The sequence below is a fragment of the Electrona antarctica genome, assembly GCF_951216825.1.
Source record: "Electrona antarctica genome assembly, chromosome: 2".
Lineage (NCBI taxonomy): Eukaryota > Metazoa > Chordata > Actinopteri > Myctophiformes > Myctophidae > Electrona > Electrona antarctica.
The window spans coordinates 12,603,375-12,629,663 of record NC_136807.1 but is presented as its reverse complement, the minus strand read 5'-3'; the positions used below and the strand labels follow the sequence as shown (position 1 = coordinate 12,629,663).

General features: G+C 43.4%; 2 protein-coding genes across 2 annotated transcripts in view; both read left to right on the top strand.

Annotated features, from left to right (window-relative positions):
* Nucleotides 1-26,289, top strand: part of gmeb2 (glucocorticoid modulatory element binding protein 2) — a 263,131-nt gene that overhangs the window by 44,050 nt on the left and 192,792 nt on the right. The window lies entirely within an intron of this gene.
* On the top strand, nucleotides 2,687-19,623 carry LOC306942405 (serine/threonine-protein kinase PDIK1L-like). The gene is made up of 3 exons (XM_079528261.1): nucleotides 2,687-3,672; nucleotides 7,204-8,036; nucleotides 15,788-19,623. Exons 1-2 carry the CDS (start codon nucleotides 3,024-3,026, stop codon nucleotides 7,950-7,952), a joined length of 1,398 nt encoding a protein of 465 aa, XP_079384387.1. The 5' UTR covers nucleotides 2,687-3,023; the 3' UTR covers nucleotides 7,953-8,036; nucleotides 15,788-19,623.

Genomic DNA, 26,289 nt, shown 5'->3' with positions numbered 1-26,289 from the left:
ATAAATAATATATTAGAAGCTTTTTATCAAGAATTGATCAATGTCACCATGGTCCACATGTGGTGCAACTCCGTGTGGGGGTCCCCGGAACTTCCAGACCCACAGGAATGCGCCCCGGCGAGGCTGCAAACAGTGAGACTTGGCGGTGTGTTGGGCTGTGCAACAGTGACACTATTTCCGTGCTCGGACCCAGGGACACAGCCAGGGTCACAGCCAGGGACACAGCCAGCCAGCCAGCCAGCCAGATACACAGCTGTATAGGAGTGGTTGCACCACCAGAAAATAACGTAAGCATAAGTATCACTGTTGCACAGCGACTGTGGCTCAGGAGGTAGAGCAGGTTGTCCAATGATCCATGGGTCGGCGGTTCGAATCCCTGCTCCTCCTGTCCACATGTCGAAGTGTCGTTGGGCAAGACACTGAACCCCAAAATTGCTCCCGATGTGCTTTGGTACCTTGCAAGGCTTCTGCCGCAATGTGTGTGTGAGTGGGTGAATGTACCCATTCACACACATGCACAAAGCGCCTTGGATAAAGGCGCTATATAAATGCACCATTTACCATTCCTGGGACATGTGAGAATGGCACAGTGAAAAAAGAAACACCCATTGTGGGTGTATGGGATTTTTCTCTATCACTAAACAGTAAACACAGGGGTGAAATTCACCCGAACACCTCCCTGTAGAAAAGCGGCACATATAGGCCTACTACTTATTTCGATGGAAATAAGCGAATTAGCACTAAAACCCAACGCCCAATTGAGGGCTTATGGTAGGGGAAATAGCCAATAATGTGTTTTTGCACAAAATTACACTTGGACCTCTTTGGTGGGGTCGTAACAACAAATAAAGCCTAAAGGTAAGAAAGCCTTCTAGTCCGAAATTCCTTTAAGACGATTTTAAACCCAAGAAAGCACTACGGCTTGTTTCCATTGGGGTCCTTTGTACTCAATTCATCGAAACATTTAATGACAGAAAAATATATACAGTATGCAAAAACATGGCTGATAACTGCTGCTGGTATAGAGGGATGACTGTATTGTCTTCAATATGTAAACACATGCATGCATGGCAAAAGGACAATACGATGTATTTAAGACTAATGCAATAACAATAATTTTCCCTGGGTAAATAGTTAAATTAAGGTGATCATAATCATACGATGATAGAGTAGGCCTAGGGCTACAAATATAAATAATAATAATCATCATCAATTTGATGATAATATAAACAAACAACAACAACAATAATATGAATGATGATAATTAATAATCATATTAATAATAAACAGATATTTTTTTTTATTTCTTTTTTTAATAACATTGTTGTAGTAGTTAACTTGGTAATATATGTTGTCATGCACGGAATGCTGGTTTCTATGATCATGACATCATGAGTGGTCAACTCAAATCCCATGCCTTCGACACGTGTTTCGCGGTGCACGTGCAAGCACATGCTGGAAATGGGTACACCATGTTCAAAAGAACACAATGTATCCGGGGTCAACGGCAGGAATTGCACGCGCGAAAGGAGAATGCATGTATTTCGCGCGATACACCAGAGGCAACAGAAGAATAAATAACAACTACGCCACGATATAAAATCTAAATCTGGGACGGTATATATACATTTCAAAATAAAAAACAACCCCAGCGTGTTGTGTCTCCACCCCCTGTGACGAGAATGGACTTTCCCTCATTTGCATTTTACTGGGACCGCTTTATTAGAAAATATGTGCCATACCATGAACAAAACGTGCACGTTTTTATTTGAATCATACTTAATATGTTGTATAAATATCGTAGGTCCCGTTTGGTATAAATTATAAAAAGCGTGCGAGTATAAAACATAGATTTGTTGTTGTTGGGCTGGCACATATTATACAACACTCCTCCCCCCGCCCGCCCAGATGAAGGTGAAACTGGGCTGCGGGTGTCAATTGGATTAGCAGTCTGCAGATCCGGTCTAGAGCGGACACGGAAACGGTCTATGTGCGAGCGTGCATGTGTGTGTGGAAAAGATGGCATTCAGTAGGCGGGCTCTAGGCCGGATATGAGTATTGAACGGTAAACACAAAGCAGGCTCTCCACGTAAAGCCTGTGACGAGTGTTGCCAGATTGTGTGAGATAAACAAGCGTCCATGAAAACAAGCCCAAACGAAGCCTGCAACGCAATGCGACGCGTTGTGAGTTTAACAACAATTGGTAACACAAATCTTGTATGGGGGTTTATGATGAATTGAAAACGGTGGACCCTCTTGTAAACAAGTGTAATGCTTTATGGTGTCGTCCACTCACAGTTTAACAGTTTTTGTATTGAGTTGTGCTTGAAATGTACTGTAATTCTGCACAAACTGATCATACATACTTCAATCAATCAAGGTTCCTGGCACAGCATATTGGAGTTGGACAAATACATTCTCTTTTTCTTTTTTTTCCCTCTATGGTGATTTCCTGTTTTTGGCTATATAGAAGTGAATATTTGTACGTCTCTTCAATGTTTTGATTTGATGAATTGATGGTTTCGTCCACTCACAGTTAACAGTGTTTGTATTGAGTTGTGCATGCTTGAATTTAAATGTACTGTCATTCTGCAAACTGTTAATAAATACTTAAATCAATCAATCAATCAAACAAACAGAAAAAGAAGCCCAATAATGTCGCTTAGAATAATCCGACATGGCAACACCGCCTGTGACGCGGGGCTAAAGCCACACCCTCTGTTCCCTCTTTGTACTTTGGAACAGGAGGAACATTTTGTTTATGAATCCAGATTAGGGGGATCTGGATCTGTACTGGCGGCTGAAGACAGTGACACACTTTACTTTAATACTTTCTGAAGCACTCGATTAAGGACAAGACACACACACACACACACACACACACAGCAGCGGCGCGAGACCAGCTGACGTTTCAACCCGAAACCAACTTTGAAACGTCAGCCTCAACCAAACAAAGTTCGAACTTTGAAGTTTGAATTAAAAGTAATGAAAGAGACACACTTCTCCTCCAAGAACAAGTCATCATGGATATTTGCAACAACGGGAGGAGGCGAAAGATGAGGAGCCTGCGCGCGTGCAGACAGCAGCAGCAGAACGCACCGCCGCAGCCGGCGGACGCCAAGATGAAGCAGCAGCAGACCACCAGGCGGGACATTAAGAAGGACATTAAGGTGGTGGACAAGAAGAAGGTCCTCCGCTCCCTCACGGTGCTGGAGAACAACAACAGCATCACCGCCGTGCCCGTGACGCACCACCCGGCGGAGGACAACATGATGGACCAGGACCAGGACTGTTTCACCATCAACTTCCTGAAGAACGAGCAGCAGCAGCACGAGTCGTCGGACCCGTGCCTGGAGCAGGCCACCATGGTGATGGCGCCGCGCTACAGCCTGCTGCGGGAGGTGGGCCGCGGGAGCTACGGCGTCGTGTACGAGGCGATCGCCCGCAAGACGGGCGCCCGCGTGGCGGTGAAGAAGCTCCAGTGCGACGCGCCGGAGAACGTGGAGCTGGCGCTGGCCGAGTTCTGGGCCCTGGCCAGCCTGGGAAAGGAGCACGAGAACGTGGTGCAGCTGGAGGAGTGCGTGCTGCAGCGCAACGGCATGGCCCAGAAGATGAGCCACGGGAATAAGAGCTCCAAGCTGTACCTGAGGCTGGTGGAGACCTCGCTGAAAGGTAGCCTATACTTTTAGTTTACGAGAGTGTAATTGCAGTGTATAATAAACAAAGGAGAAAGTGGTGTGCCGCAAGCCCGCAACAAGTCCACTATGCTGTCATTCTAAATACCAATGTAAATACCTCTAGTGCGACGGTGTTGCGATGTGACGCCTTGTAGTTGTAACTTGTAAGCTTGTCGAACTAGTCTTTTTTTGGCAAGCGACGAAATCTTAATTCGTGCATCAAATATGATTTATTTATATCCACATAGTTGCAGCTATTCCTCGCAGATTCGTACATTTTTTTTAATCATAAATAACTTCCAAGGTGATGTTGTTTACATAATATTTAAAAATAATAATAATTGGGCTATGTGCAAACGATCCATCGATGTGACACACACAAAAACAAACCTTTATTCGTTCATGGTCATTTGGTGAATTTAGCGTAAAAGGTGTCGTTGCATGTTCATGAATGTTGTGTAACCGTCCTATACGTTAAGAGGCAGAGGCAGTAAAGAGCACACAGTGATCCGCTCAGTGCTCACAAGAGAACATCATGTACTATATGGCCAGGAGTTAACTCATTCATGGTACACTGAGAGTTTACATAGTAAACACATAGCCAAGAAGTGGAAATTGTGACATATGCTCGTATGCTGTGTGGCATTATCATACAAATGCAATCGATCATATTAACTTTTATTTATTTATTTAAAAATTAAATCTCACGAATTCAGCTGACCTAGCCTACTTATGGGTCCCATGACCCCATCCAATTTAATAGCCCAAATTGCTCATTTTGTCTTATATAAGTACAGTTTGTAATTATGAACTAATGTTAATATGAAATATCGCTGCATTTTTAAACTCTGGCATCTGCCACTGATTCTTTGTGCAGCTTTTACAACCCTTCTTTGTATGGTGTGTTATGTCATAATTTACCCCCCCACACACACACACACACACAAACACAAACACAAACTTATTAAATATTAATCCTCATCAGACATATGTTGTTACCATTTGATAAAGGAGAATGGCCTTGATTTAAGTTGATTATTGTTGTTTTTGTTGTTAATAATTATCACAGAACCCAGTGTATGGTTTAGTCTTCAGAATATTTACTAAACAATCAGCTTATGAATGAAGTAATTTGCATCCTGCTGTATGGTGGTCTGCCTGCTGACATCAGCATAGAAATGCCTTTGCTTAGGATGAGACATTACCTTCTGAGTTTCTCTGTTAGTGGGTCAGGATACAGAAGAGGCTTTTGAGGAAATGTTCTGCTTCTGACTATGTTGTGTGGCAGCGGTGGCCGAACGGATAGCGGCGCGGTCTAGATACCGGAAGGTTCCCAGTTCGAACCAGCCGTCCGACACGTTAAAATTACCACCGCTGAAATGCCCTTGAACAAGGCATCAACCACTACGATGAAATGTGTTCTATGAGCAGGGCCTGGCTGGAAACAAGTTCTTGAGCTTAGCCCAGATACCCTGGGTAAATATAGATTTCATTTCATTTCATTTCATAACAAACACAGAGTTATTACATGGGTCTTGGTGTCATAACCAATACCAAATTTAGGCCCAGTTACACAACATTTGAGAACTAAATCATGTACAAATAGGTTTTGTGGACATAAACCATCTATTGTTGACTACTCAATCTAGTGGCAATAAAATGCACATAATTTAGTAACCAACCTGCAAGAACCATACCTGTAGCTGTTATGCCTGCAGTTTAAAGGCTGAATGGGTTAACAGTACTTAACAGCCATCTATAACAACAACACCTAGGCTAAATGTCAGTGCGTCACCCATGTTTATATCCATCCATGCACGTAAACAAAGGTTGCCCACTGATTTACACCTTTAAACCTGTGATGTGACAAATTAATCTGATTCTGGTTTTAAGTTTTGTAGGCCAGTGCCACATTGGGAATAGTCCCCTGCAGTAACAATATTGGGAGGACTGTGCACTTAATTGATCATTTTGAAAGCCAATTTCACTGCTGCCACAAAGCTGTTCAAGTGCAAGGGCTTGAGCATCAGGATTTGTATTGATTCCATCTGCTTGCCGGGTATTGTGATACTAATCTACTTATCACTTTGTTCTTGTCAACCAACAAAACATTGTTTATGTTTTGATTTTCTTCCCTGGTCTGGCAGAATGTTTCTAGAGTGCCTTCTTTGTATAATTTCATTAGATGAGCAAGATAAATGTATTACAATTATTTCTGGTAGAAGCACTGTCATTATTCTAAGATTAGATCAAAATTTAGGCCCAAGCCCTAATATTAATATGCTGGATTTGTATTTATTTATTGTTTTTAACTGTGAAAGCCTACATCTTTCACTGTCACTATTAGAGAAGTTTCATTGAATGCTCTCTAATCAAACTTGTTGTGCTTCTGCCACACCACTCTGCCCACATAGCTGGAAAATGTGCTGACGAAGCCTGGCCCATTATTGTGGGCTACAGACAGATTCATGGTGTGTTCAGCACGCTTCAGTTACTGGACACAGTCCAAGTTACCAAAGGAAAAACACCAATTTACTGCTGTATCATAATGTATGCAGACATTTCTATTGGCTTCAGTAGTTCCTCTATTGCCGCTGTAATGAACAGATAAAGTAAGTTTGATGTAGAACAACAATAAATATTATGCATTTAAAACACTGCTGCACAGCCAACAACTCAAGCCCTCACTTAGAAAACTAAAGTAAGTTAATTATGACCAACTCTGCCCCTCCCCTATGTCAGTTGTGAAATCTATGGCCTGGCATTTACCTTTTTACATGCAGTGGTATATTATGATATGAATTATGTATACATTACAGGCACTCTGCAAACAATACATGCTGGTACAATTTTTCTAATCCCCTTGAGTTGGTAGTATTTTCCTAATCCCTGTATATGACTATATACAGGGATCATAGTCTCTTTTTCTTATTCAAATTATTAGTATTTTTGCTACCCATACCATAGCTGTATCTCCCTTTTCTGTATTTGTCCTGTGTTTGATTACTGTCTGCTGTACTGCCATTGACAACTCAATAGGCCTACCTATCTAATCTAAAGGTTATCATTTGGAATGCTAGATTCAGGAACTAGAAAAGCATGACAATGCTTTTCTAGTTCCTGAAGTGGCACAACTTTAAAATTCCTCATGTCAATAAATATGAATAATGGCAAGTGTCACTGGTGTTGCTGAAGTTCACTGTTCTGCAGAACTGAATCAATCATAGGTGTCTCAATCATAAGTGTTTCCGAGGTTCAAGGTTGTACTTCATTGTTCCATCTTGTGTACACGTACATAAGAGTAAAACCTATTTTAGTTTGGCTTCCTTAAGACAATGCAGCAGCATAGATGACATCAAACAGAAAACACAGCAAACAAAGGGATAGAATAAAGAGTGCAAAAATGAGCAAACAAAGCGTAAACTTTGTGTGTATAGGCTATGTTCCAAGCCTGTTTGATTCTACTGCTCTAGTGATGTTGTTGTGTGAACTTGTGTCCCCTCCCCAATCCCTTCTCTTGCCACAGGTGAGCGTATCCTGGGTTACCCGGAGGAGCCGTGCTACCTGTGGTTCGTGATGGAGTTCTGTGAGGGAGGCGACCTCAACCAGTACATCCTGTCGCGGCGGCCCGATCCGCGCACCAACAGAAGCTTCATGCGCCAGCTGACGAGCGCCGTGGCTTTCTTACACAAGAACAACATTGTCCACCGTGACCTCAAGCCAGACAACATCCTAATTTCACAGAAATCCGGCACGCCTGTCCTCAAGGTGGCTGACTTTGGCCTCAGTAAGGTGTGCGCCGGCCTCAGCTCGGGCGACAGAGACGGCGACGAGTGCACGGTCACAAAAAAAACGAGCGGCACCAACAACAAGAACAACGGCGTCAACGTCAACAAGTTCTGGCTGTCGTCCGCGTGCGGCTCGGATTTCTACATGGCACCCGAGGTGTGGGAGGGCCACTACACGGCGAAGGCCGACATCTTCGCCCTGGGCATCATCATCTGGGCCATGATCGAGCGGATCACGTTCATTGACGCGGAGTCCAAGCGCGAGCTCCTCGGCACCTACATACGGCAGGGCACCGAGATCGTGCCCGTCGGGGAGGCGTTGCTGGAGAACCCCAAGATGGTTCTCCACATCCCTCAGAAGACCAGGAGCTCCATGTCAGAGGGAGTGCGGAAGCTTCTCCATGACATGCTGGCTGTCAACCCTCAGGATCGGCCTGACGCCTTCCAGCTGGAAGCGCGAATGGACCAAGTAACGTGTGCTGCGTGATGACCACCAGCTCGCACCCCCCGCCCCCTTCCCTCTTCCTTTTATCAAACCAACCCTGTTGAGATGGGACTTTTTCCCCCCCAGGTAAGTTTGACCTCATCACAAACACATGGAGGCAATAGCTACAGTGTTAACCCCATGTCCGCTTTGCTAACCCCGTACCAAGGACAGGTAATCCTCAGCAGAGTTAATCCAGTTAGCCTTTATTATTGGCTGAGGGTTCATTCATAAGCCACTGGTTCATTCGCCATGTCACTGGTTGTTGTTTACTTCTGTTTAGCTTATAGTTTAGCAGCTCTTCATTGATAACCCAAAACAAAGAAAGCTTGCTCCTGGCTTTAAATGTCCTCTCCCTTTCTCTCTCTATTACATCATACAGTGTTTCTCTTCATCTGCCTGCGTAGTTTCTTTTAGTTCCTTTTAATCAAACCCAGGCGCGTTGCCCTCAGGGCCAAAGTGTACTCTGCTGGTTTTCCAGTCGTGCCAGTCTAAAACCTCTCCTCCCTACGTACAGATGTTTTTTTTTTAAAGCCTGCTCCATCCCTAGGGGCATTTTAATGCAGCTTTCCCCATTCCAGTGCACCTCCTCTCCTTTGTTTTGTTAGTGTGTTTACAGTGTAGATATGTGCCTTGCCTAAGTTGCCTTCCACGTAAGAGAAGCCCATGTGGCTTAATGACATGCCAGGTTTGACTCACTGTCGAGAGGTAAGTCGTCGTTTATTCCACACCCCTTGTTAACTGTATACGGTAAATGCCCCCAGGGTGTTAACATGGGACTGTGTTGCCCCATGGCCTGTACCTTTACTTCTTGTTCATCCTGTTCTCTTGGTTGGAAGCTCTGGCAGAAGTCAGTTACAAGAATAGAGCTTGTTAAGTATTAGAAATAGGTGGGACTAGTGCAGCATATCTGGCACATGTCCTCCGCTTATTGTTCCTTGAGATAGATGGACCTTCTTATCTTTAGGCAAGACTAGGTAACACCCATACCCAAGTGCTGGTACTAGTCGCTAACAGGCCGCAGGTTGCAGTCTTATCTTTACATTGGAAGCTGATGCTTGGAATTGGAGTTGCTTGCTCAATTCTAGTAATATGGGTTTAGGTGAGTCATTATAGCCAATCAGGCTTCAGACAGACTCACTGCTCAGGAAAAAATTCAAGGAATGTCGTACATTTAAGGGTGATTTATACGTGGTTCCAGACATGGCATATTTACAAGCTCATAATGTGTCGTGCTATGACATGACAAGTCAAGTTCTGAGCTTGTAGATTGGCTATTTTCTACTTTTTCCTTTGACTAGTGACGACTAGTAGACTAGCCTGGCTGATGTTGTGTCAGTATTTTAGTCGAAAAGAAGAGCTCATAATGCAGTCATGTGGTGTCGGAAGTATGGTCTGCGTGTGTTTCCCACTAAGAAACATGTTGAACACATTTCGGACGGCCAAGTCAGGGAAATGTGGATACTGGACGCAATACAAAGTGGTCGAGCTGGAGTTGTTGGGTGGCCATAAGTTGTTGTGCCTGTCGTTCGGTGACAGCCACAAGGCTATCAACAACACAAGTCAGCTGTCTTTGTAAAAAAAAAACTGTTACAGTGGAAGGTTTCCAAGTTTTTTGTTTGTTTTAGACACATGCCCTTGCAATACAGATGTGGCAACACTGCAGGTAGTGGAATTCTTGTACTACTACAATGGAATTCTTGTACTACAATGTCGACATAAGTCGACAAATAAAATCCAATAATACAAATACAATGAAAAACAACTAAATAGAAGTTATTTTGATAGTGTAAAATAATTAGCCTTTTGGTATGTGTCCTTTTCTTCTTCCTCATGTAGAATCCGTAACAGCACCAGATGTGATGCGGGCACACATTATGTCACATAATACATTTAAAATTCAAATAGAATTTAAATAAAATGTAGCCCTCTGCCCCTACAAAGAATGACTGTAGGTTACTTATGTCTGCGTCATTTTATCAAGGTATAGCTCGCACAACTCCAACCAGTCTCAAACTTATTGAGCATTCTTACTGGGTGCACGGTCAGGTAAATAACTTTTAACAGAGACTTCTCTAAAAGAGAAAACCAGCACTCATGGAACTCGTGTTTTAAGGCACATTTATTTAAATGTTGACATGGTATGCTATGCTGCAGAGCAGCAGCAACGAGCGCGTTTCGGCATTCAGGCCTTCATCAGCGTTCTCTGCTCAAAGCAGCAGACAACGCTGATGAAGGCCTGAACGCCGAAACGCGCGTTCAAGGTCTGCGCACAGCCAATCTGTGGCGCTCTGGTCTGTTGCCCTTGATTTGAACCCGTCTTTACCACCCCACCCCCATCCATACATACATACAGACAAACACCTCATAGGCCACCTTTGCCCTGTTGGACTAACAACTCCTCATGTCCAGCTGTCCACAGAACTGTACTCAGTGTATACATACAGTATACACTACATTTATTTTATAATATAAAAACTGTTAAATAAAGTTATTGAAAAAAAGAACTGTACTCTAGTGAATAGAGAAGGACTCCATTGTGTGCCACCCAGCCAATGCAGAATGGCCGCTAATTCTCACTCTTGAGTGACGTGGTGGGATAGCTGGCATGTTATGCAACTGGCTTTGTGTGTCCCTGCGGTTGGCCAATGGGAGAGCCTGTCACGTCCAAGGAGGTAGTGCAGGATTAGTGGCTGTGTTTTGGTTTGACGAGCGAGTGTTTGAACTAAGTGAGTTTGTTATTGTTCCTATGTATGGCCACACCCATAATTGGCATTATCTGTAGAGCACAGTACATGCGTGCACAAGCACACGTTAACACCCACTCACCGCAATCTCCAACCGATATACATCGGTTTGTTTGGCTGGTACTTAAACGTTTTAGACGACATTGCAGCAATACCGCAGCGTGTGTCCTGCCTGTGTCCCCATTCTTAACCACTTTAAACCTGGCAAAAGTAGAAATTAAATAAAAGCTCACAACAATGCAACGCACTGTATGCTTGCAATTGTTTGAATAAAGCTCAAGTGGTTAAATTAAATAAAAAGCGATTATCTTTACAAAATATCAGTCAACACCGGTCATCACTAATCTCGGTCTCTACCAAACTCTGGATCATCGGTCAGGCTCTGTCTTATAATATGCCTGGACGTTGGCTCTCTAAACAATGGCCAGGCTCAGCAGCCCTCAACTCAAACCCTCCACTCACAGACAGCCCAGTAGAGACGTCATCTTATCTCGCCATCTGATGTCACAGGTTGAAAGGAGCACGCTCTGTTTCGCATGGTCCATCTCTCGTCCACTTCCCTCCCCTCTGCCCTCTCCGTGCTTCCCCCCCCCCCTCTCGCTTGCTCCATCACTAGACAATGAGGCTGCGTCTCCTTCTGGCTGAGGGCTTATCCAGGCTCATGTTTGGAACATTTTGTCCTGGCGCTGCCTGCCAGCCAGCATCCACCTCTGTGTTATAACCAGGCCAATGCGCATTAAGCTCCACCTCGCCGGACCACATATTCAATGGTTTGTTTTGGGAATCCTGTTTTGTGAGCAGGACTTTGGAAGTTGAACGATTTCTCTGTGACTAGTCTTTGCGGCATGCACATGTCACAAATACGAATGAAAACAAAATGTCCAAAAAAAAGGGAGATCTAAATAGCAAAGCACCCTGAGCTATACACGTCTCTGCATCTTGATGTAAATGATCAGCGTGCCATTGTTGATGTAGATCTTCAATGTACAGATTGGCCATGGACAGAACACTGTGTACAATTTGGAGAAAGCCAATCGGGGCTGAGAGAAGTAAGGGAACATGGGTTAAATCTCACTCACTCACACGCTCTCTCTCCTTTTCTCCCCCTGCGCTCTCTCTCTCTCTCGGACCATGAATCCCCAGTGGCAAGCCAGTTGTTTGGGCAGCAATTTGTCCATAAGGTACACTATGTACTATAGAGTCACTAAGCAGGGTGTAATCACCAAGGACTGAAGGCATTATTGTTGGTGCCAGTGAGAGTGGGGTCTTCATATGATTTCAGGGGGCGTGGCAAGGGGCCGGCCTAGTTATGTAACAAGCATTTTTTTTTTTTTTTCTTCTCTCATCTCCTCTCCTCTCCTCTTTTCTTTTTTTTTTTTTTTTAAACATAATGGGCAGGCAGTAAATATAGATTATGCACTCGTAAAACAACCAGTTGCTGAGAGGGTGGTGAAGGCTTTTCTGGGTGCAGAGGGAGCGCAGCAAAGACATTTCTGCAGGCTATGTTTTGTTTCTTCACAATTAAATGTTAATTCAAATGTATTCGCAATAAAAAATTGGGTTGGACCGTTCAAGCCACATCAGAGTTAGCAGGAAGTCAGGGTGGCGTAGAAGTAAATCATTCGCCCACCACCACTACCGCCAGTGGCGTGCACAGACTTTTAGAGGGGCAGGCGCTCAAGTGAAAAAAGGGCACCTTGTGCAGCGCGTGGAACCGGCCGGTTGCCTTAATAGTGTGAGATTTATAGATTCTGGGGCCTAAATAAAATATTATAAGCTTTTTATCAAGAATTGATCAATGCCACCATGATCCACATACTGTACAGTGTAAAAAAAACATATATTTTTTTCTTCAAAAGGACACATTTGTCCAGTGCTCTAGCACCCCCTAGTGTCTATCTGTGCACGCCACTGACTACCGCAGAGGCCCGGGTTCGCTTCCCGGTAAGCGCCTGGCCTTCAGCTTGGCCAGGCGCTCCAACGAACACATATTGCGTTCAAGGTGGGATTGTGTCCTTGTCAGTGATTTGATTGAGGCGCCTGTTCAGCGCCGCGGTGATGGGAACTGGGAAAGATAGCATGAACCTCTACAAGGAGTTACGCTCGCCCTCCTGGTGAAACCCCTCGCTTGTCAGGTGTCTGGTGACTCCCATGTGTATCAGAGCAGGCATGTGGTATAGTTTATACTTTATACCCTACCCGGGGGCCAACAGTGGGGGTTGACAGTGACCGGGACAATAATACACATGGAAAGTGAATTGGCAATGCCTAAATTGGGCATCGAAAAAGAAGAACAGTACATGGAACAAACGTAGATGTGAAAAGAAGAATATGACTTTTTTTCTTTGTGTTATTTTGGTGTTAATCCATAGTTTATGAAGTCATTGTTCTCCTGTCTGTTCAGATGGGAAAACTCTGCCCACCGGGGAACCCTAGTGTTTCCGCTCGACTGTCCATTCACAGATCCATGGTTGACTGGCGATGGCTTTGGAACTAATATGATAGTTGTTATATAAGCACTAAGCCCCCACCCCGCCCCTCTCTGCAGCTTAACAGTGTCACTGTCTGGTCACCATCAATCATTGCGTTCCACTCACTCACGCCATGACATGGCAGATAACTGCTGCTTGGCTGTGTATTTACAGTTTGGCAACATTTGTTGTTTCGTTTTTTTGGTTCGTTTCACCTCAGCGCCTTCAACCGCAGTACCTGTCAGGTACTTGTGTGCTTCATATAAATGTTCCGCAGTTGGCTGTTTGTTGAGAGCCTTTTGACAGTACCAGCGAGAGCTTGTTCTCAACACTGAATTATAGATGAAAGGCAGGGAGTGCTTAATAGCGCCAGACGTGCGCAAGAACACACTTTTCTTCAGTGAGGGTGACAGGGTGTCCTCTCGAGGGTAGTTTAACCATGCGAATCCTAGCACCACCATTCTGCGAATCCCATAATAGGTGAACAGTCGCCAGTCGGCTTGTGAGCTAAGGCTTGTAGATCGATGATTTGACATACACTGGAGTATGTGGGTTGACGTGTGGTTTTTGGAGATACTGCGTCATTGCCGGGATCAACTGAGGCTTGTCAGAGGCCCTGCCAACTAAGATCCCAACAATGCCTGTCCCCCCTACGGAGACAGAATAACTTCAAGATGTCTGGATTACCTGCATCCTGTAGGTGGTGATTTCTTCTTAATGAAAACAAACGCCAACGTCATAATTGGATGTGTGTGTGTGTGTGCTATTCCTTTTCCTTTTACATTTGTAAATGTTCCGTCTGTGTGCTCCCAAAGGTCAGGAGTTATGCAACTTTCATAATAACTACAACTAGCTTGAACTGGTTTTAGAGTCGCGTGTGCTCTTCCCCCTCCATTTCCAATTTTCCCTGGTTGGTGAGCTAGCACTATTCCCCATGGAGGAGGGCTTGTCGACATGTAATTACAGACCTTCAGTTACAGGGGGAGGAGGAATTTCTCAGCTCTTTCAATGGCTCTTTCAGGGGGAAAAAATATCCACTTAGCAGAGTTTGAGGGGATGATACAATAATATACGATCCATGTGACGGTTGTTTCAGTTGCAAGTCACCCTAAAAGCGACAGCTCAGCCCATGCAGTCTATCAATACGTTTAGTAGCAATCATTCTATTGGTTACTTTTGGGATGAATCAAATAATCGAGAAGCCCATTTCTGATTGTGTTAAACTTCATCATACAACGATGTTGTGCAAACAAGCTTGTACAAACAAGCTATTTTCAGTATTTGTGAATTATTTTGGAAACATCATGTCTTAAATGTAGATTTGATTATTAAGTCTGAGGTGGCATTTCGGTTTCGTGTCATGAATTTTCGAGGCACAAACTTTAATGCTATCCCAGCAGCATGCATTTGAAACCTCCCATTTCATAACAATCCAACATAGTTTCTCCCAAGTTTAGTAGCAGAAAGCTGCTATTTAAGCTCCCAAGCTCAGAGGAAACCAACTCCCCCCCCCCCCCCCCCCCCCCCCCCCACCTCTGCAACGACAACCGGTCTCCACTGGATTTATTTTTACAAGCTAGGTTATGCAACTTTTGGGGCCCGGCCTGTTTGGTAGGTGAAGACACAATGGGTCTCCGTTTATCCTAACCACCACAACCAAAAATACTATCACTACTATTTCACCCCATCTGTGCCAGTCTAAAGGTCTCCACACACCGGGCGCGAATTCAGATTTTTAAGCGGCGTTTCTCCATCGGTTTTCCGAAAAACGCGGCCAGTGTGCAACCACCTTAACTTCTGCCTTGTAAAATGGTAAATGGTGCATTTATATAGTGCCTTTATCCAAGGCGCTTTACATAGATTGTGCATTACATTCACCCATTCACACACACATTCATACACCGATGGCAGCTGAAACCATGCAAGGCACCATATCAAAGTTATATGGGTGTAAAACTTGCATTTGGTACGTTGAGACGCTGAAGAACCTCAGGGAACACAAATAAAATAAAATAAAAACGAAACTGATTTCCATGTTGTGGAATCAAGTAAAAAAGTTTCAAATTGGTTTTTTTCGATATATTTTGGGGTGATTTGGGGAATTCAAGACATCTCTTCATGTCTTGAGTTGGACTCCTGCTGATTTGACCTACTTATACACACACACACACACACACGCCATGTGCTCTGGTTTATGTAACCTGTGGAAGGAGGGAGAACTCCCATAAGCTGAGCTGTGTCAGCCTGGGATCTATTATTAGAGGGCAACAATGAGCTCAAATAGGAAGCGTACCAGAGGTGGCACTGTCGGTTCTGTCTGAGTAACCTGATCTGGCTGGTTCCTTGCTGCGACACAATCAGTGACTTCATAACTGCCAACGAATCAGTGGCTTTGCTGTCTTGTGTGTAAGTTAGAATGAAATGAATGCTACTTTGCTACATGTAGCTTATTTGTAGGCCTTATTTGTAACACAATAGTTGTTGTTTTTCTGTCATTAGCCATGTAAGGAATGTGTGGAAGTAAATTATTATGGCTTTATTGCTTGCTCTAGTGTTGACTTATTTCATGAGGTTTCCTATGAGAACCTCTTCTGACAGCCTTCCCTCCTCTTCTCCCCAGCCTCTTTCCCCTGCAGATTTGTTTACTGAATGGATGTGGAATCCCATGTCTGCATGCAGACGGAAAAAGGGGACCATACAGAACCCTGAACTGTGAAGAAGACTACAACTGCATAATCGCTCCCGGCAGGTTGACAACTTTCTGAGACCCCGCCCCCGGAAAGGGAATGGTAACAAGTCCAGATCAGGTTGTGACGAGCACTACCAGAGCCATCAACATTTTACGTCATTACACCAACACAACACAGTCATGAGGATATTTGCTGATCGATCGGTTTGGCCCGTGTCACAAAGTGCTCACAGGGACATTGCCCCAAGGAATAAATTGGATCAATTAAAAAAAAGAATTATGAATGTTATTCTTTTATTATTCTTACTATTTGTATTTTTAGCCTGAACATCCCACCCTGTAGGCAATTTACCAGCTCTGTGAGCTTCTAGATTGGCTATTTTCAACGTGCAACACTGTTGTACGTCCGGGCTCCATAAACACCGTGTTCTATGCAGGAGAGGCCATCGCACTGTGCTACCCCCTTCATAGCAGACCACCAAGGGAACATCTTTCACTAATCAGGATGATAAAGAAGAAGGGACATTTTTAAACTGTACAATGTGAACATTTTGGGTAGACAAGTTGTTTCATGGTCCTCTTCGACATAGAACACGACATTCAATTAAAAAAAAAGGAAAAAAATCCCCTCTCTCCCTTCCACAGATTCCTCACCACATTGTGCCTTATTATCCTGTCCTTTTCAAAAGGAGGCAGAGCAAATTTGGTTCCTAAATAATGACGGCATTATTTTTTCTTTAGTATAATTATGTAATTTATTATTATTTGACCCTCTTTATCAGGCCAATATTGATTATATATATTATGCATCTTAAATTCAAACTGCCCTGTCCATCAGATCACTGTTTTAAAAATGGTTGAACAGAAATTAACCGTAGTTTATACCAAATTGTACCTGCTAATTGCATGTTGCCATTATTGAGCATGGTGTTGACTCAAGACCAAAAAAATACAATATTCATCATGAGAAATTGGCTGACTGATAACCTAAAATGTCGTAGAAATATATATTTCCGGTTTAATTTTGATATTTTACTTTTACAAGAATGACACTGTTGCTACTGTGAATTTTGTACAGTATGGTTTCAAGTTGATGTTTCTGTGTGATATTTTAGTACACTCTGCGAATTGGAATGACATAATGTATACCATTTAAATGGCATTGGGAGTGTTTTAAAATAACATGTCCTGTACCTTATTTGACTTTGGATATTGTTCTATGCAAAGGGTTGTTACAAAATGTCTGTTGTAATATATAAAAAAAGAATATTTGGATCATTTAAGGGAACAATAGAAAGTTTATAATCACTATTGTTTCATCTTTGTTTGTAGAATGATTTTCTTTTTTTTAATATATCTGCATTGGGTTGCTTCAACTTCAGGAAAATTTAACATTTGCTATTTGGATACGTTCCCCCATCTTTTTCTTTTTTTAAAGTTTTTACTCCATGAAATGTACGTGCTTGAAATGTAAGAATGTCATATGTGCAACATGCCCTGTATAACAGGGCTGAGGCACCCGATTGGTGTACACTGTTTGAACCCAGTTTCCATCAGTGTCGAGAATACAACCTCAAAATCGTGGTTATGTACGTATAAACTTCAAAATCCTGAATCCTAAATTTAAAGGGAAACTTGGGCATATTTTCAATCGAAATCCCATTGTTCTGATGCGAGGAGGTCACTCGGTAATGTTGTCGTCGTGTTGCGAAACGATGACGACGTCAGCCACGTTATCCGTCCGATATCGTGAAACCGTGCACTTGACCTCATAGTTTTGTCAAAATAGTCAAAATGTCACAGAAGACATATGACATCTCCCCCCCCCCCCCCCCCCCCCCTATTAGTGTGTCCCATAAGCGTTAACTGATGATTTTGCCATTTTAAAAAGCATGTGTTCAAATCACGGTCACTAGATTACATACTGCCAACAAGCGATAAGTCAACTTTATATGAAGTGAGGACATTACTGTAAGTACACCTATTGTTTCAGAAACACTACCATTGTGGAGCCCTAAAATTTGTATTATTTTTCTGTGGTATTTTGCCCCCTGGCATCCTGACTGCAACCCATCGAGATTAACAGTTCCGGGAGGAATACAACGTCACTGATTACTACTCCAAATTTTAAGAAAAAAAAGTAACTCTTGGAGTTAGTTTGCTAAATTAACTTGGGATTGTACTGTGTAGACATGTACCAGGGAAAGATGCATCATTATACCACAGGGTATTGGGCATGTTGTCCATCAATAGCTTTGTTCAAAAAAGAATCGTAGGGTGCGTTGAGATTTTTCTTTTATTTTGTATTTTCTCTCTCTCTCTCAACAGTTGACAGGTTTCCAGGACTGTAGTTTAGGGGGGCAGGGTTGTTATTTGGACTACCCGTTCATGGCATAGATAGGACATACACAAATCAAGCCTCTTCACTGTATAGCAGTGCAACATTTTGGTTTAGTTTACAGTGACTCTTACCTACACACTATAGTGTGAAGTGTTTGACAGTGTGGTGGAATTACCTCATTCTTTAGGATTCTTTACCGTGACTCTCTCTATAGCCTAATGTTAACTCAAAGGGCACCTTTTTGTTACCTCAGACTCGATATCCTCAGTGTTAACTAACCTCTAACAGGATGTTGTGGCTTTTTTACTTTTTTTTTTGGCTGTTGCTTCTTCCACTTGCAGTTCTGACCGCCAGTTTAACCTCGGTTGCAGATAACACCTAGCCTTTTCTTACCTTGTTTTCAGTGAGTAGATAGTTACCTATGAATGAGCTACACACTTGTCTCTTTCCTACAGTGTATACCTCGGTTGTAATGTTACACCTGTGTGAACAATGGGACCAGTTGAGACACATAAACGAGAAAACCGTGTTTGTAACGTTCTGACCTTTTCACCTCTGACCTGTGTTCCACACTGAAATTCTGAGTGGCAATTTAATTCGGTGTGTAACACAACGTGTAACAACAGCGAAACAACAATGTGTTGTGAGTTCGTAGATCTGCTCATTTTGCAGCATGACATCCTCACACAATAATGGTGTAAGTGGTTAAATTGACATTCAGGATTTCACTGTAGTATGACGGCACTCCTTGAAGCACCAAACCAAATGTGGCATAAACTGTATCTTAGTTGTACGTAATATAGCATAAAACAAAACCTCTGCTAACTGTACATAACTAATAAACCACCGTGTCATCCAGAGAGCCTTTTGGTCACTTTCCTTAGTTGGCCTTTTGTTGGAGTGCACCACAAAAAATTTCATATTAGTACTTTGTAGTGATTGATTCAACTTTTTAAAAACACTATTCTATGCAACACATTTCACTCTCGCTGTTAGCACTGCAAGGTACTGCTCCGGTTTAACCACCCACCTGGTGTCCCTATTTTGGGCATTTCGTAGTAGGAAAAACTTTCTATAATGTTCAAAACGTGGGGGGAAAGGACATCTCTACAAGCTCATGACAATTTGTAATGTGTTGTAAGTTTGTAGATTTGCTCATTTTTGCCACGCAACACCGCCATGAATGAAGTGGTCAAGTTCTTCCATTTTATGACTCCTTTACTTTCGATGCATATTTCCAGTTTGTACAGATACAGTTGCAGTAATGTTGCATTCACAATGTCATGTGTATTGATTTGTTCCTTCATGAAGCTGACTGGAGCCATTAGATGTTTTATTGAAGCATCAATTTTTTTTTGCTGTAAATATGTTTGACAAATTGTTGTTGGTTTCTTTTTCTTAAAGTAAAAGCTAAAAGCTGAGAAAACCTTGTGATTTCATATATATTAACTAATTCTTCCTCTCTCAGCGCTGTGACAGGAATGTCAGGCCTGACATCCCATGCGACAGGGCTGGTAACATGGTACCATGGTAAGATGACAGAGCAATGATTGCCCGATTGATTAATAAATTGTTTTTCTATCCGGGGACAGCCCTAAATAAGACGTTTCTCTTTTGATAGTAAGTTGGAGAGACAAGATGGGGATAGTTCTTATGCCAAATTTGAACACAGGACACAGCGATTCCATGGTTGAACCATCAGAATGCTTCCCGGCTACCCTTTGTGGGACAGGCAGGAATGTGGGCTGGTCTGTGTTGTGTCTGCCATAATCTATTCTAGACGAGCCAGTGCTCATATGAGTGTGCCCGGTCTGAGCTGCTGGTGCCAGACGCCTGCTGAATATTTGCAGGATCACTGTATATTCAACGCAGCACCAAATGAATAGTTGTTTCTCAGTAATCCTTTGGATGTGACTGGCTGTCTGCCTCACCAGATTACCCAACGGTCGGTCCTAAAAATGCAACCAGGTTCACACATCTGTGACAAAAATCCTTATTAGACCTAATGTGTTGATGCAGTGTTTTACATTATAGTTCAGACAGTTACTGTTGAAGAATCCTGACAGAATCCAAACTTGATCCGATATTGTAAATTGTGTACTGTAATTCAGGGGTGGGCATCTTTGACGTTGCAGAGGGCCACTTTATTTCCACACTCACTAGAGGGCCACATTGCACATTACTGTTGTAGCAAAATAGCCGATCTACAAGCTCAAAATGTGTCGCACTGCGACGCGTTTTTAACTTTAACGTCAGCAATTTTTGCTATATTTGAATTCAAATCCTGAATAATGTTTTGCCGATTTGTGCTGTAATTTACCACTTTCAAACTAGTTCAACAAAATGTGTAGAGCAATCAATCTACAAGCTTGTAGATCTGTGATTTTTGCCATTCAGCGTACAACAAAGACCCGACTATCACTTTGGTGTGCAGTCCTGTGCACAATTGGGCTTGGCCGCTGTCGACCAGGGTCAGGCGAGGTCAGTAACATTCAGTCTACCTGAACAAATGCACAATGACAGGTCTACTGTCTTCATTGTCACAGTCTGCGACTGTGGTCGCATTGGGACTTAATTCAGTTCAATTCAAGTCCAAAGCGCGACAGTAGTTCGCAGAATTGGTTGAAATTGTATTATTCTGACACAACAAATTCCACTTAATCCACAACATACTGTTTGACCAGCATTTAAACTGAAGAGGTGCTTTGAATTCTTGTATTGAGTCTGACGTTTTGTTTTTGCTCTCATGAGCAATCAGGGCCTGTCTAGCCTATATGTTCTAGTCCACGTAACCCACCCCCAAAAAAAGTATTTTACCATTTGCTGGGCAGACATAAATACATTTAAATAATATAAGTCAGATAATCGTCATCAACTATTTTTATTTTGACTAAACATGTTTTGTTGTTTTGTTAAGTGTTTTTTATTCTGGTTAATATGGGTGCACGATTATCAAATTATGACCGATATCCGATCTCCGATTATTTGCAGGGTCAGATATACAGATTACGCTGCATACAAACATTAAAAATACGCAACTAAAGCGACAGAGCCATTGACGATCACATTATTATTGCGTCACCAACATCTGTGAAAATAATCTGGATTCTTTTGAGACTGGATCCAATACCGATATGGCATTTTCATGGCCGATATGGCCGATTTCTATATGCTACCGATTATATTCGTGCATCAATATATAATGCCAGCCCATAATATCACTGTGTTAATCTGAGGACAGCAATCCTTTAAGTAGGCCGATTTACCCTGAAGACAGCGGAAGACCCCCCGGGGGGGGGGGATGATCAGCGAAAGGAATCCCCAGCATTAAAACCAGAAGGTCTATTGTCTTACAATAATCAACTCCATATAGGTGATTAATGCGCTGATATGCCATCATACTGAAGGACTGAGACCAAGCAGGGTACACACTGTTTCCACTTATGCCAATTGACTGGCTCCGTTTTTCCCGGAAGGTCTGCTTGATACCATGACTGATTAGCCAGAATACTTTGATAAAAGACGGGTGGGTAACAGAGGACTCCCTTGTTGACGGATGCGCGTGCCTACACTATAAAATGCTGAGTTTAAATTGAACCCATGGTGTAGCCAAACGGTTCTGGGTTACATTTGTACTCTTTGAGTTACAAATGAACACTGAGAATTTCACAGTGTTGTATAGTCTCAGTCTCAGTCAGTGTTAGATGTATGGCTGTCACATGCACGCACGCACACACACACACACACACACGCACACACACACAGTCAATGTCAGTGTCCACTGTTCTCATGTATGTTCAGTTGGTACATCATGTTCTGATATGAGCAACCGCTGAGGGAGGGGGGAGGGGGGAGCGGGGAGGCGTGGTCCGCCTGTGAAATGGAGCGTGGTGTTATAATAGTGGTCGTGGTGAGGGGAGGGAGGGAGGGGGACAAGAAGCGTGAGGCTTCGTGGTTGGGGGTCTTCATGTGCAGAGACAGAAGCAGCTGTCTTATGGGAACTATACCCATGATCCTGACAGGGAGGGGGGCCGGGGGGGGAAGGGGGGGGGGGGTCCCTGATTTGATTTCCCTTTCATATAGTATTAGTCCCCTCCCTCCTCCGCATCCATGCGAGGGACACTTACAGTAGGTTTGGTGATGATAATTCATGGTAACATCTTGTGCTTGTGTGTGTGTGTGTGTGTGTGTGTGTGTGTGTTTGGGGGGGGGGGGGGGGGGGGGGGGGGTCACACATGGGTCAGATTAGGACTGTGGGTTAAAACAGGATAATGATGAGGGTGCTGCTGTAAAGTCGATTTTAAGGATCTTGTAGTGCAGGCTGCTGCTAAGTGTTTTTTTTTCTTTCTTTTTTTCCCCTGTTTTATGTAACCTAACTGCCAGCGGCAGCCTGTGTGCATGCGTCATGTAAACACCAGACTTTCAACACAGAGAGCACTGAGAAGCTTTACAGGTCCTCTGCATCGATGAGAAGCTTTACAGGTCCTCTGCATCGATGAGAAGCTTTACAGGTCCTCTGCATCGATGAGAAGCATTACAGGTCCTCTGCATCGATGAGAAGCTTTACAGGTCCTCTGCATCGATGAGAAGCTTTACAGGTCCTCTGCCTCGATGAGAAGCTTTACAGGTCCTCTGCATCGATGAGAAGCTTTACAGGTCCTCTGCATCGATGAGAAGCTTTACAGGTCCTCTGCATCGATGAGAAGCTTTACAGGTCCTCTGCATCGATGAGAAGCTTTACAGGTCCTCTGCATCGATCTTGATCCTCGTCTGGACTTGGACATTGGATGTGGCACTACAGTTCATAACATTTTTAGTATTCATTACAAAAAAAAATACATTTTGACGAGTCATAACTTAGCTTGCACCTCCAAGAAATATTAATAATCATTTTAATTCTTAGGTGTAAAATAGGCTTAGCACCTACATTCTATAACCTTCTAAATCATCTGACATGTTTAAATTCTTAGTGTGTGTGCGTGTGCGTGTGCGTGTGCGCGTGCGTGCGTGCGTGCATAAACAATTTCACCGACCTGGCAGCCATGCATACCACCACAAACGGCTTAACAGGTTCGCAGCTGTCATGCACATGTCTTGCCCGTTCTTGCCCGTCCAAGATAACCGTTAGTGCGGGTGCTTGTTCATTCAAAAAGGGATCAATGCCTGTATAGACGTGTGTTTGTGTGACAGACACTGACAGAGAGACAGTCAGTGACAGAGAGAGACGAGCATCTGTGTGGAAGGGGGGGGGACTGTCAGGAAGCAACTGAGCACAGGAGCATATGCCATATAGTACAGCATGTTCTTTAGGATAGGAGGGGTCGTAAAAAGAGCCGTGGTGATCTATGGAGTGACTTGTAAGGGCCGGCCGGGGGGATCGGAGGACATGAGGCTCCTTATAGTGTACACATCAAAGTCTGGGGTGTTGATCTCACCCTGATTTCAGTCTGATTCCATTCAGACTGAAATCAACACTCCCCGGACTTTAGCAGTGTGCAAATTCAAACGCAAAGGACAGACAGAGGGAGAGAGAGAGGGAGGGAGAGAGAGACCAATATAGATTGCAGAGAGGTTAGTGACACCTACTTAGCAAACATTCCCTCCCTGACCCATTCCCTCCAGTGTAATGTATGCATAATGTGCACATTACATGCCACACGCACCTTCCAGCCCACAAACAGAACGTTTGCATATTTTCAGAGTACCGCCACATGCACAAGCATCAGTGCAGCACTCTCTTTACACCAGACATGTCTGTCCCGGGGGCCAATCGTCGTGGCACAAGGGCAGATTTTTTATAGCGGCCCATGGCTTTCTTCCTCAAATGTATTATTTATGGCCCGCCAGCTAGTAGTCTATCCATGTGAAATTGAGGTCTTGTATTGAGTCTTTTGACTCAAAGGCTTTCAGCTTTCAGGAAGAAACCAAAAATACACAGGGAGACATATTTGAATATTATAACCACACCTGCGGGTCTATTAGACACATAGATAAGACACATACAAAACAGAAAAAGTACAAAAATCATGGCACTCCAACAGCCACAACTGACACACTGTAGAACCACATCTTCATCACACACACACACACACACACACACACACACACACACACACACACACACACACACACACACACACACACACACACACACACACACACACACACACACACACACACACACACACACACACACACACACACACACACACACACACACACACACACACACACACACACACACACACCTCAACCTTCGGTTTCCAGGCCAGAAACGGTCACAAATAACAGCAATAGTACAACACCATGATTCACTGCATCACAGTAGTATACACACAGCTTAAACAGCAAGCAGCAGCACAAAAGAAAATATAAAACGAGGTTCCTACTTTGAGCCGCACGACGTACGTCATCTTCTGCTTGACGTCATCGGTTGTGTAAGACAGTGATGGCCAGGGTCAAACGTTGGAGCCCATGGATAGAGAGATAGAGCCCCTCTCTCTCTACTGTAGTTCGTCCTTGGACGAGCCCTCCAGCAGCATCTCCAGTCTCCGTACATCCGGCATACTGTATCCTGTCAAAACCACCGGTACACCGATTTGAATTCTAGAGACAGGTATACAGTCACTGAACATTCCTTTTCCAATTCCAGCCAGTCAATAGGTTAAAATAGGTGAAGTTTGTTTTATATTGGATCATTGACAGACATATATATTAAACAACAGAGTCAAAAAGTACTCAACTGGATCTGTAATTTGTATTTTCAAATGCTTTTAAGCCTAATGATATGGCTCAACAAACTACATTAAGGATTAAACAGGTTAATGTCACGTGTGGGGGAGGGATTGATTGATTTGACAACCAGTGCTCTACAGTGTGCACAAGAAATCTGGTGCTGACCGGCAAAGATGTTTAAAGTGAAATGAACGGTAACAGGTCAGGTCGCCCCAATTCCATCTTGCCCCTTCCATCTTTTCCGCCGACCTCACACCGACAGCTTGGTGCGGCGGTTCTTGCATATGTATTCTTTATTTTGTTTTACTGAGAATAAGGTTAGAAATAAGTTTAGGGTTAGGCATAGTTTTACCTGGGTTAAGTTTAGGAATAGGGTTAGGTTTAGGCATCGTTTTACTGTGGTTGAGGTTAGGAATAAGGTTAGGTTTAACCGTTTAAGCATCATTTACTTAGATTACTTTAGGAATACCAGGCCGTGCTGTTCCGCCGGCTGTACGCCCGGGGCGAGTTGGTGAAGGTCTCGTATTCAAATGAACACTCAGGTTTGTACATGACGCAAAACGTTGGTATTCAAGGTCTTGGGCAACAGTGTACAGAGCAAGAGAGCATATAAATCAACAGTCTCTTTTATCCATGGGGGAAGTACTGATGTCATGTTGAGACCGAGGGACCGGAGTCACTACCACTGGCATTGTTCTCTATACCTCTGTCACATCCAACATGTGGAAACGGACTCAAGTAAACACAGCTGTGTGATTGAAGGGGTGAGCGATACACTTTTCTCCTTGCTTGGAGAAATAAAAGGCAAACACCGTCAAACTGAGACCGAAAAGGTACACACAGGAAGCTGTGTGTGAATTACAAACCTTGCACGCACATGTATGCATGCGTGCGTGCGCCAGAGATACCTGACAGACAGGCAGAACCGCAATCACATCATCTCATCTTATCATAACGTATTATTATCGTCAAGTGGCAATGTCCCAAGTAACGGGTTCAAACCAAGCCATGCAATACCCATCATCAATCATACGATACCCCAACAGGTTCTTCTGGAAATAAAGCATTCCAAGCATGTTTTCATTTCTCTATTGTTTCCTGGTTATCTAACAAACATAATATTCTGAACAGGTTAATTGCCTCTGACAAAACTGCCAAGTTTTCCAGGCAGTGGTGCAGGTTAGGGGTTATTGTGCTTTGTAGTTTGTATTAAAAAAAAACCTTTTTACATTAAACCCTGCATGGCCCACAGGTTGAGAAGTTGAGAACCACTGGTTTAGTGACCTCTAGTTAATCCTGTGTTCCCCAGCCCCCCCCCCCCCCCCCTTATCTTCCCTTGTCAGGTCCTCATAGATAC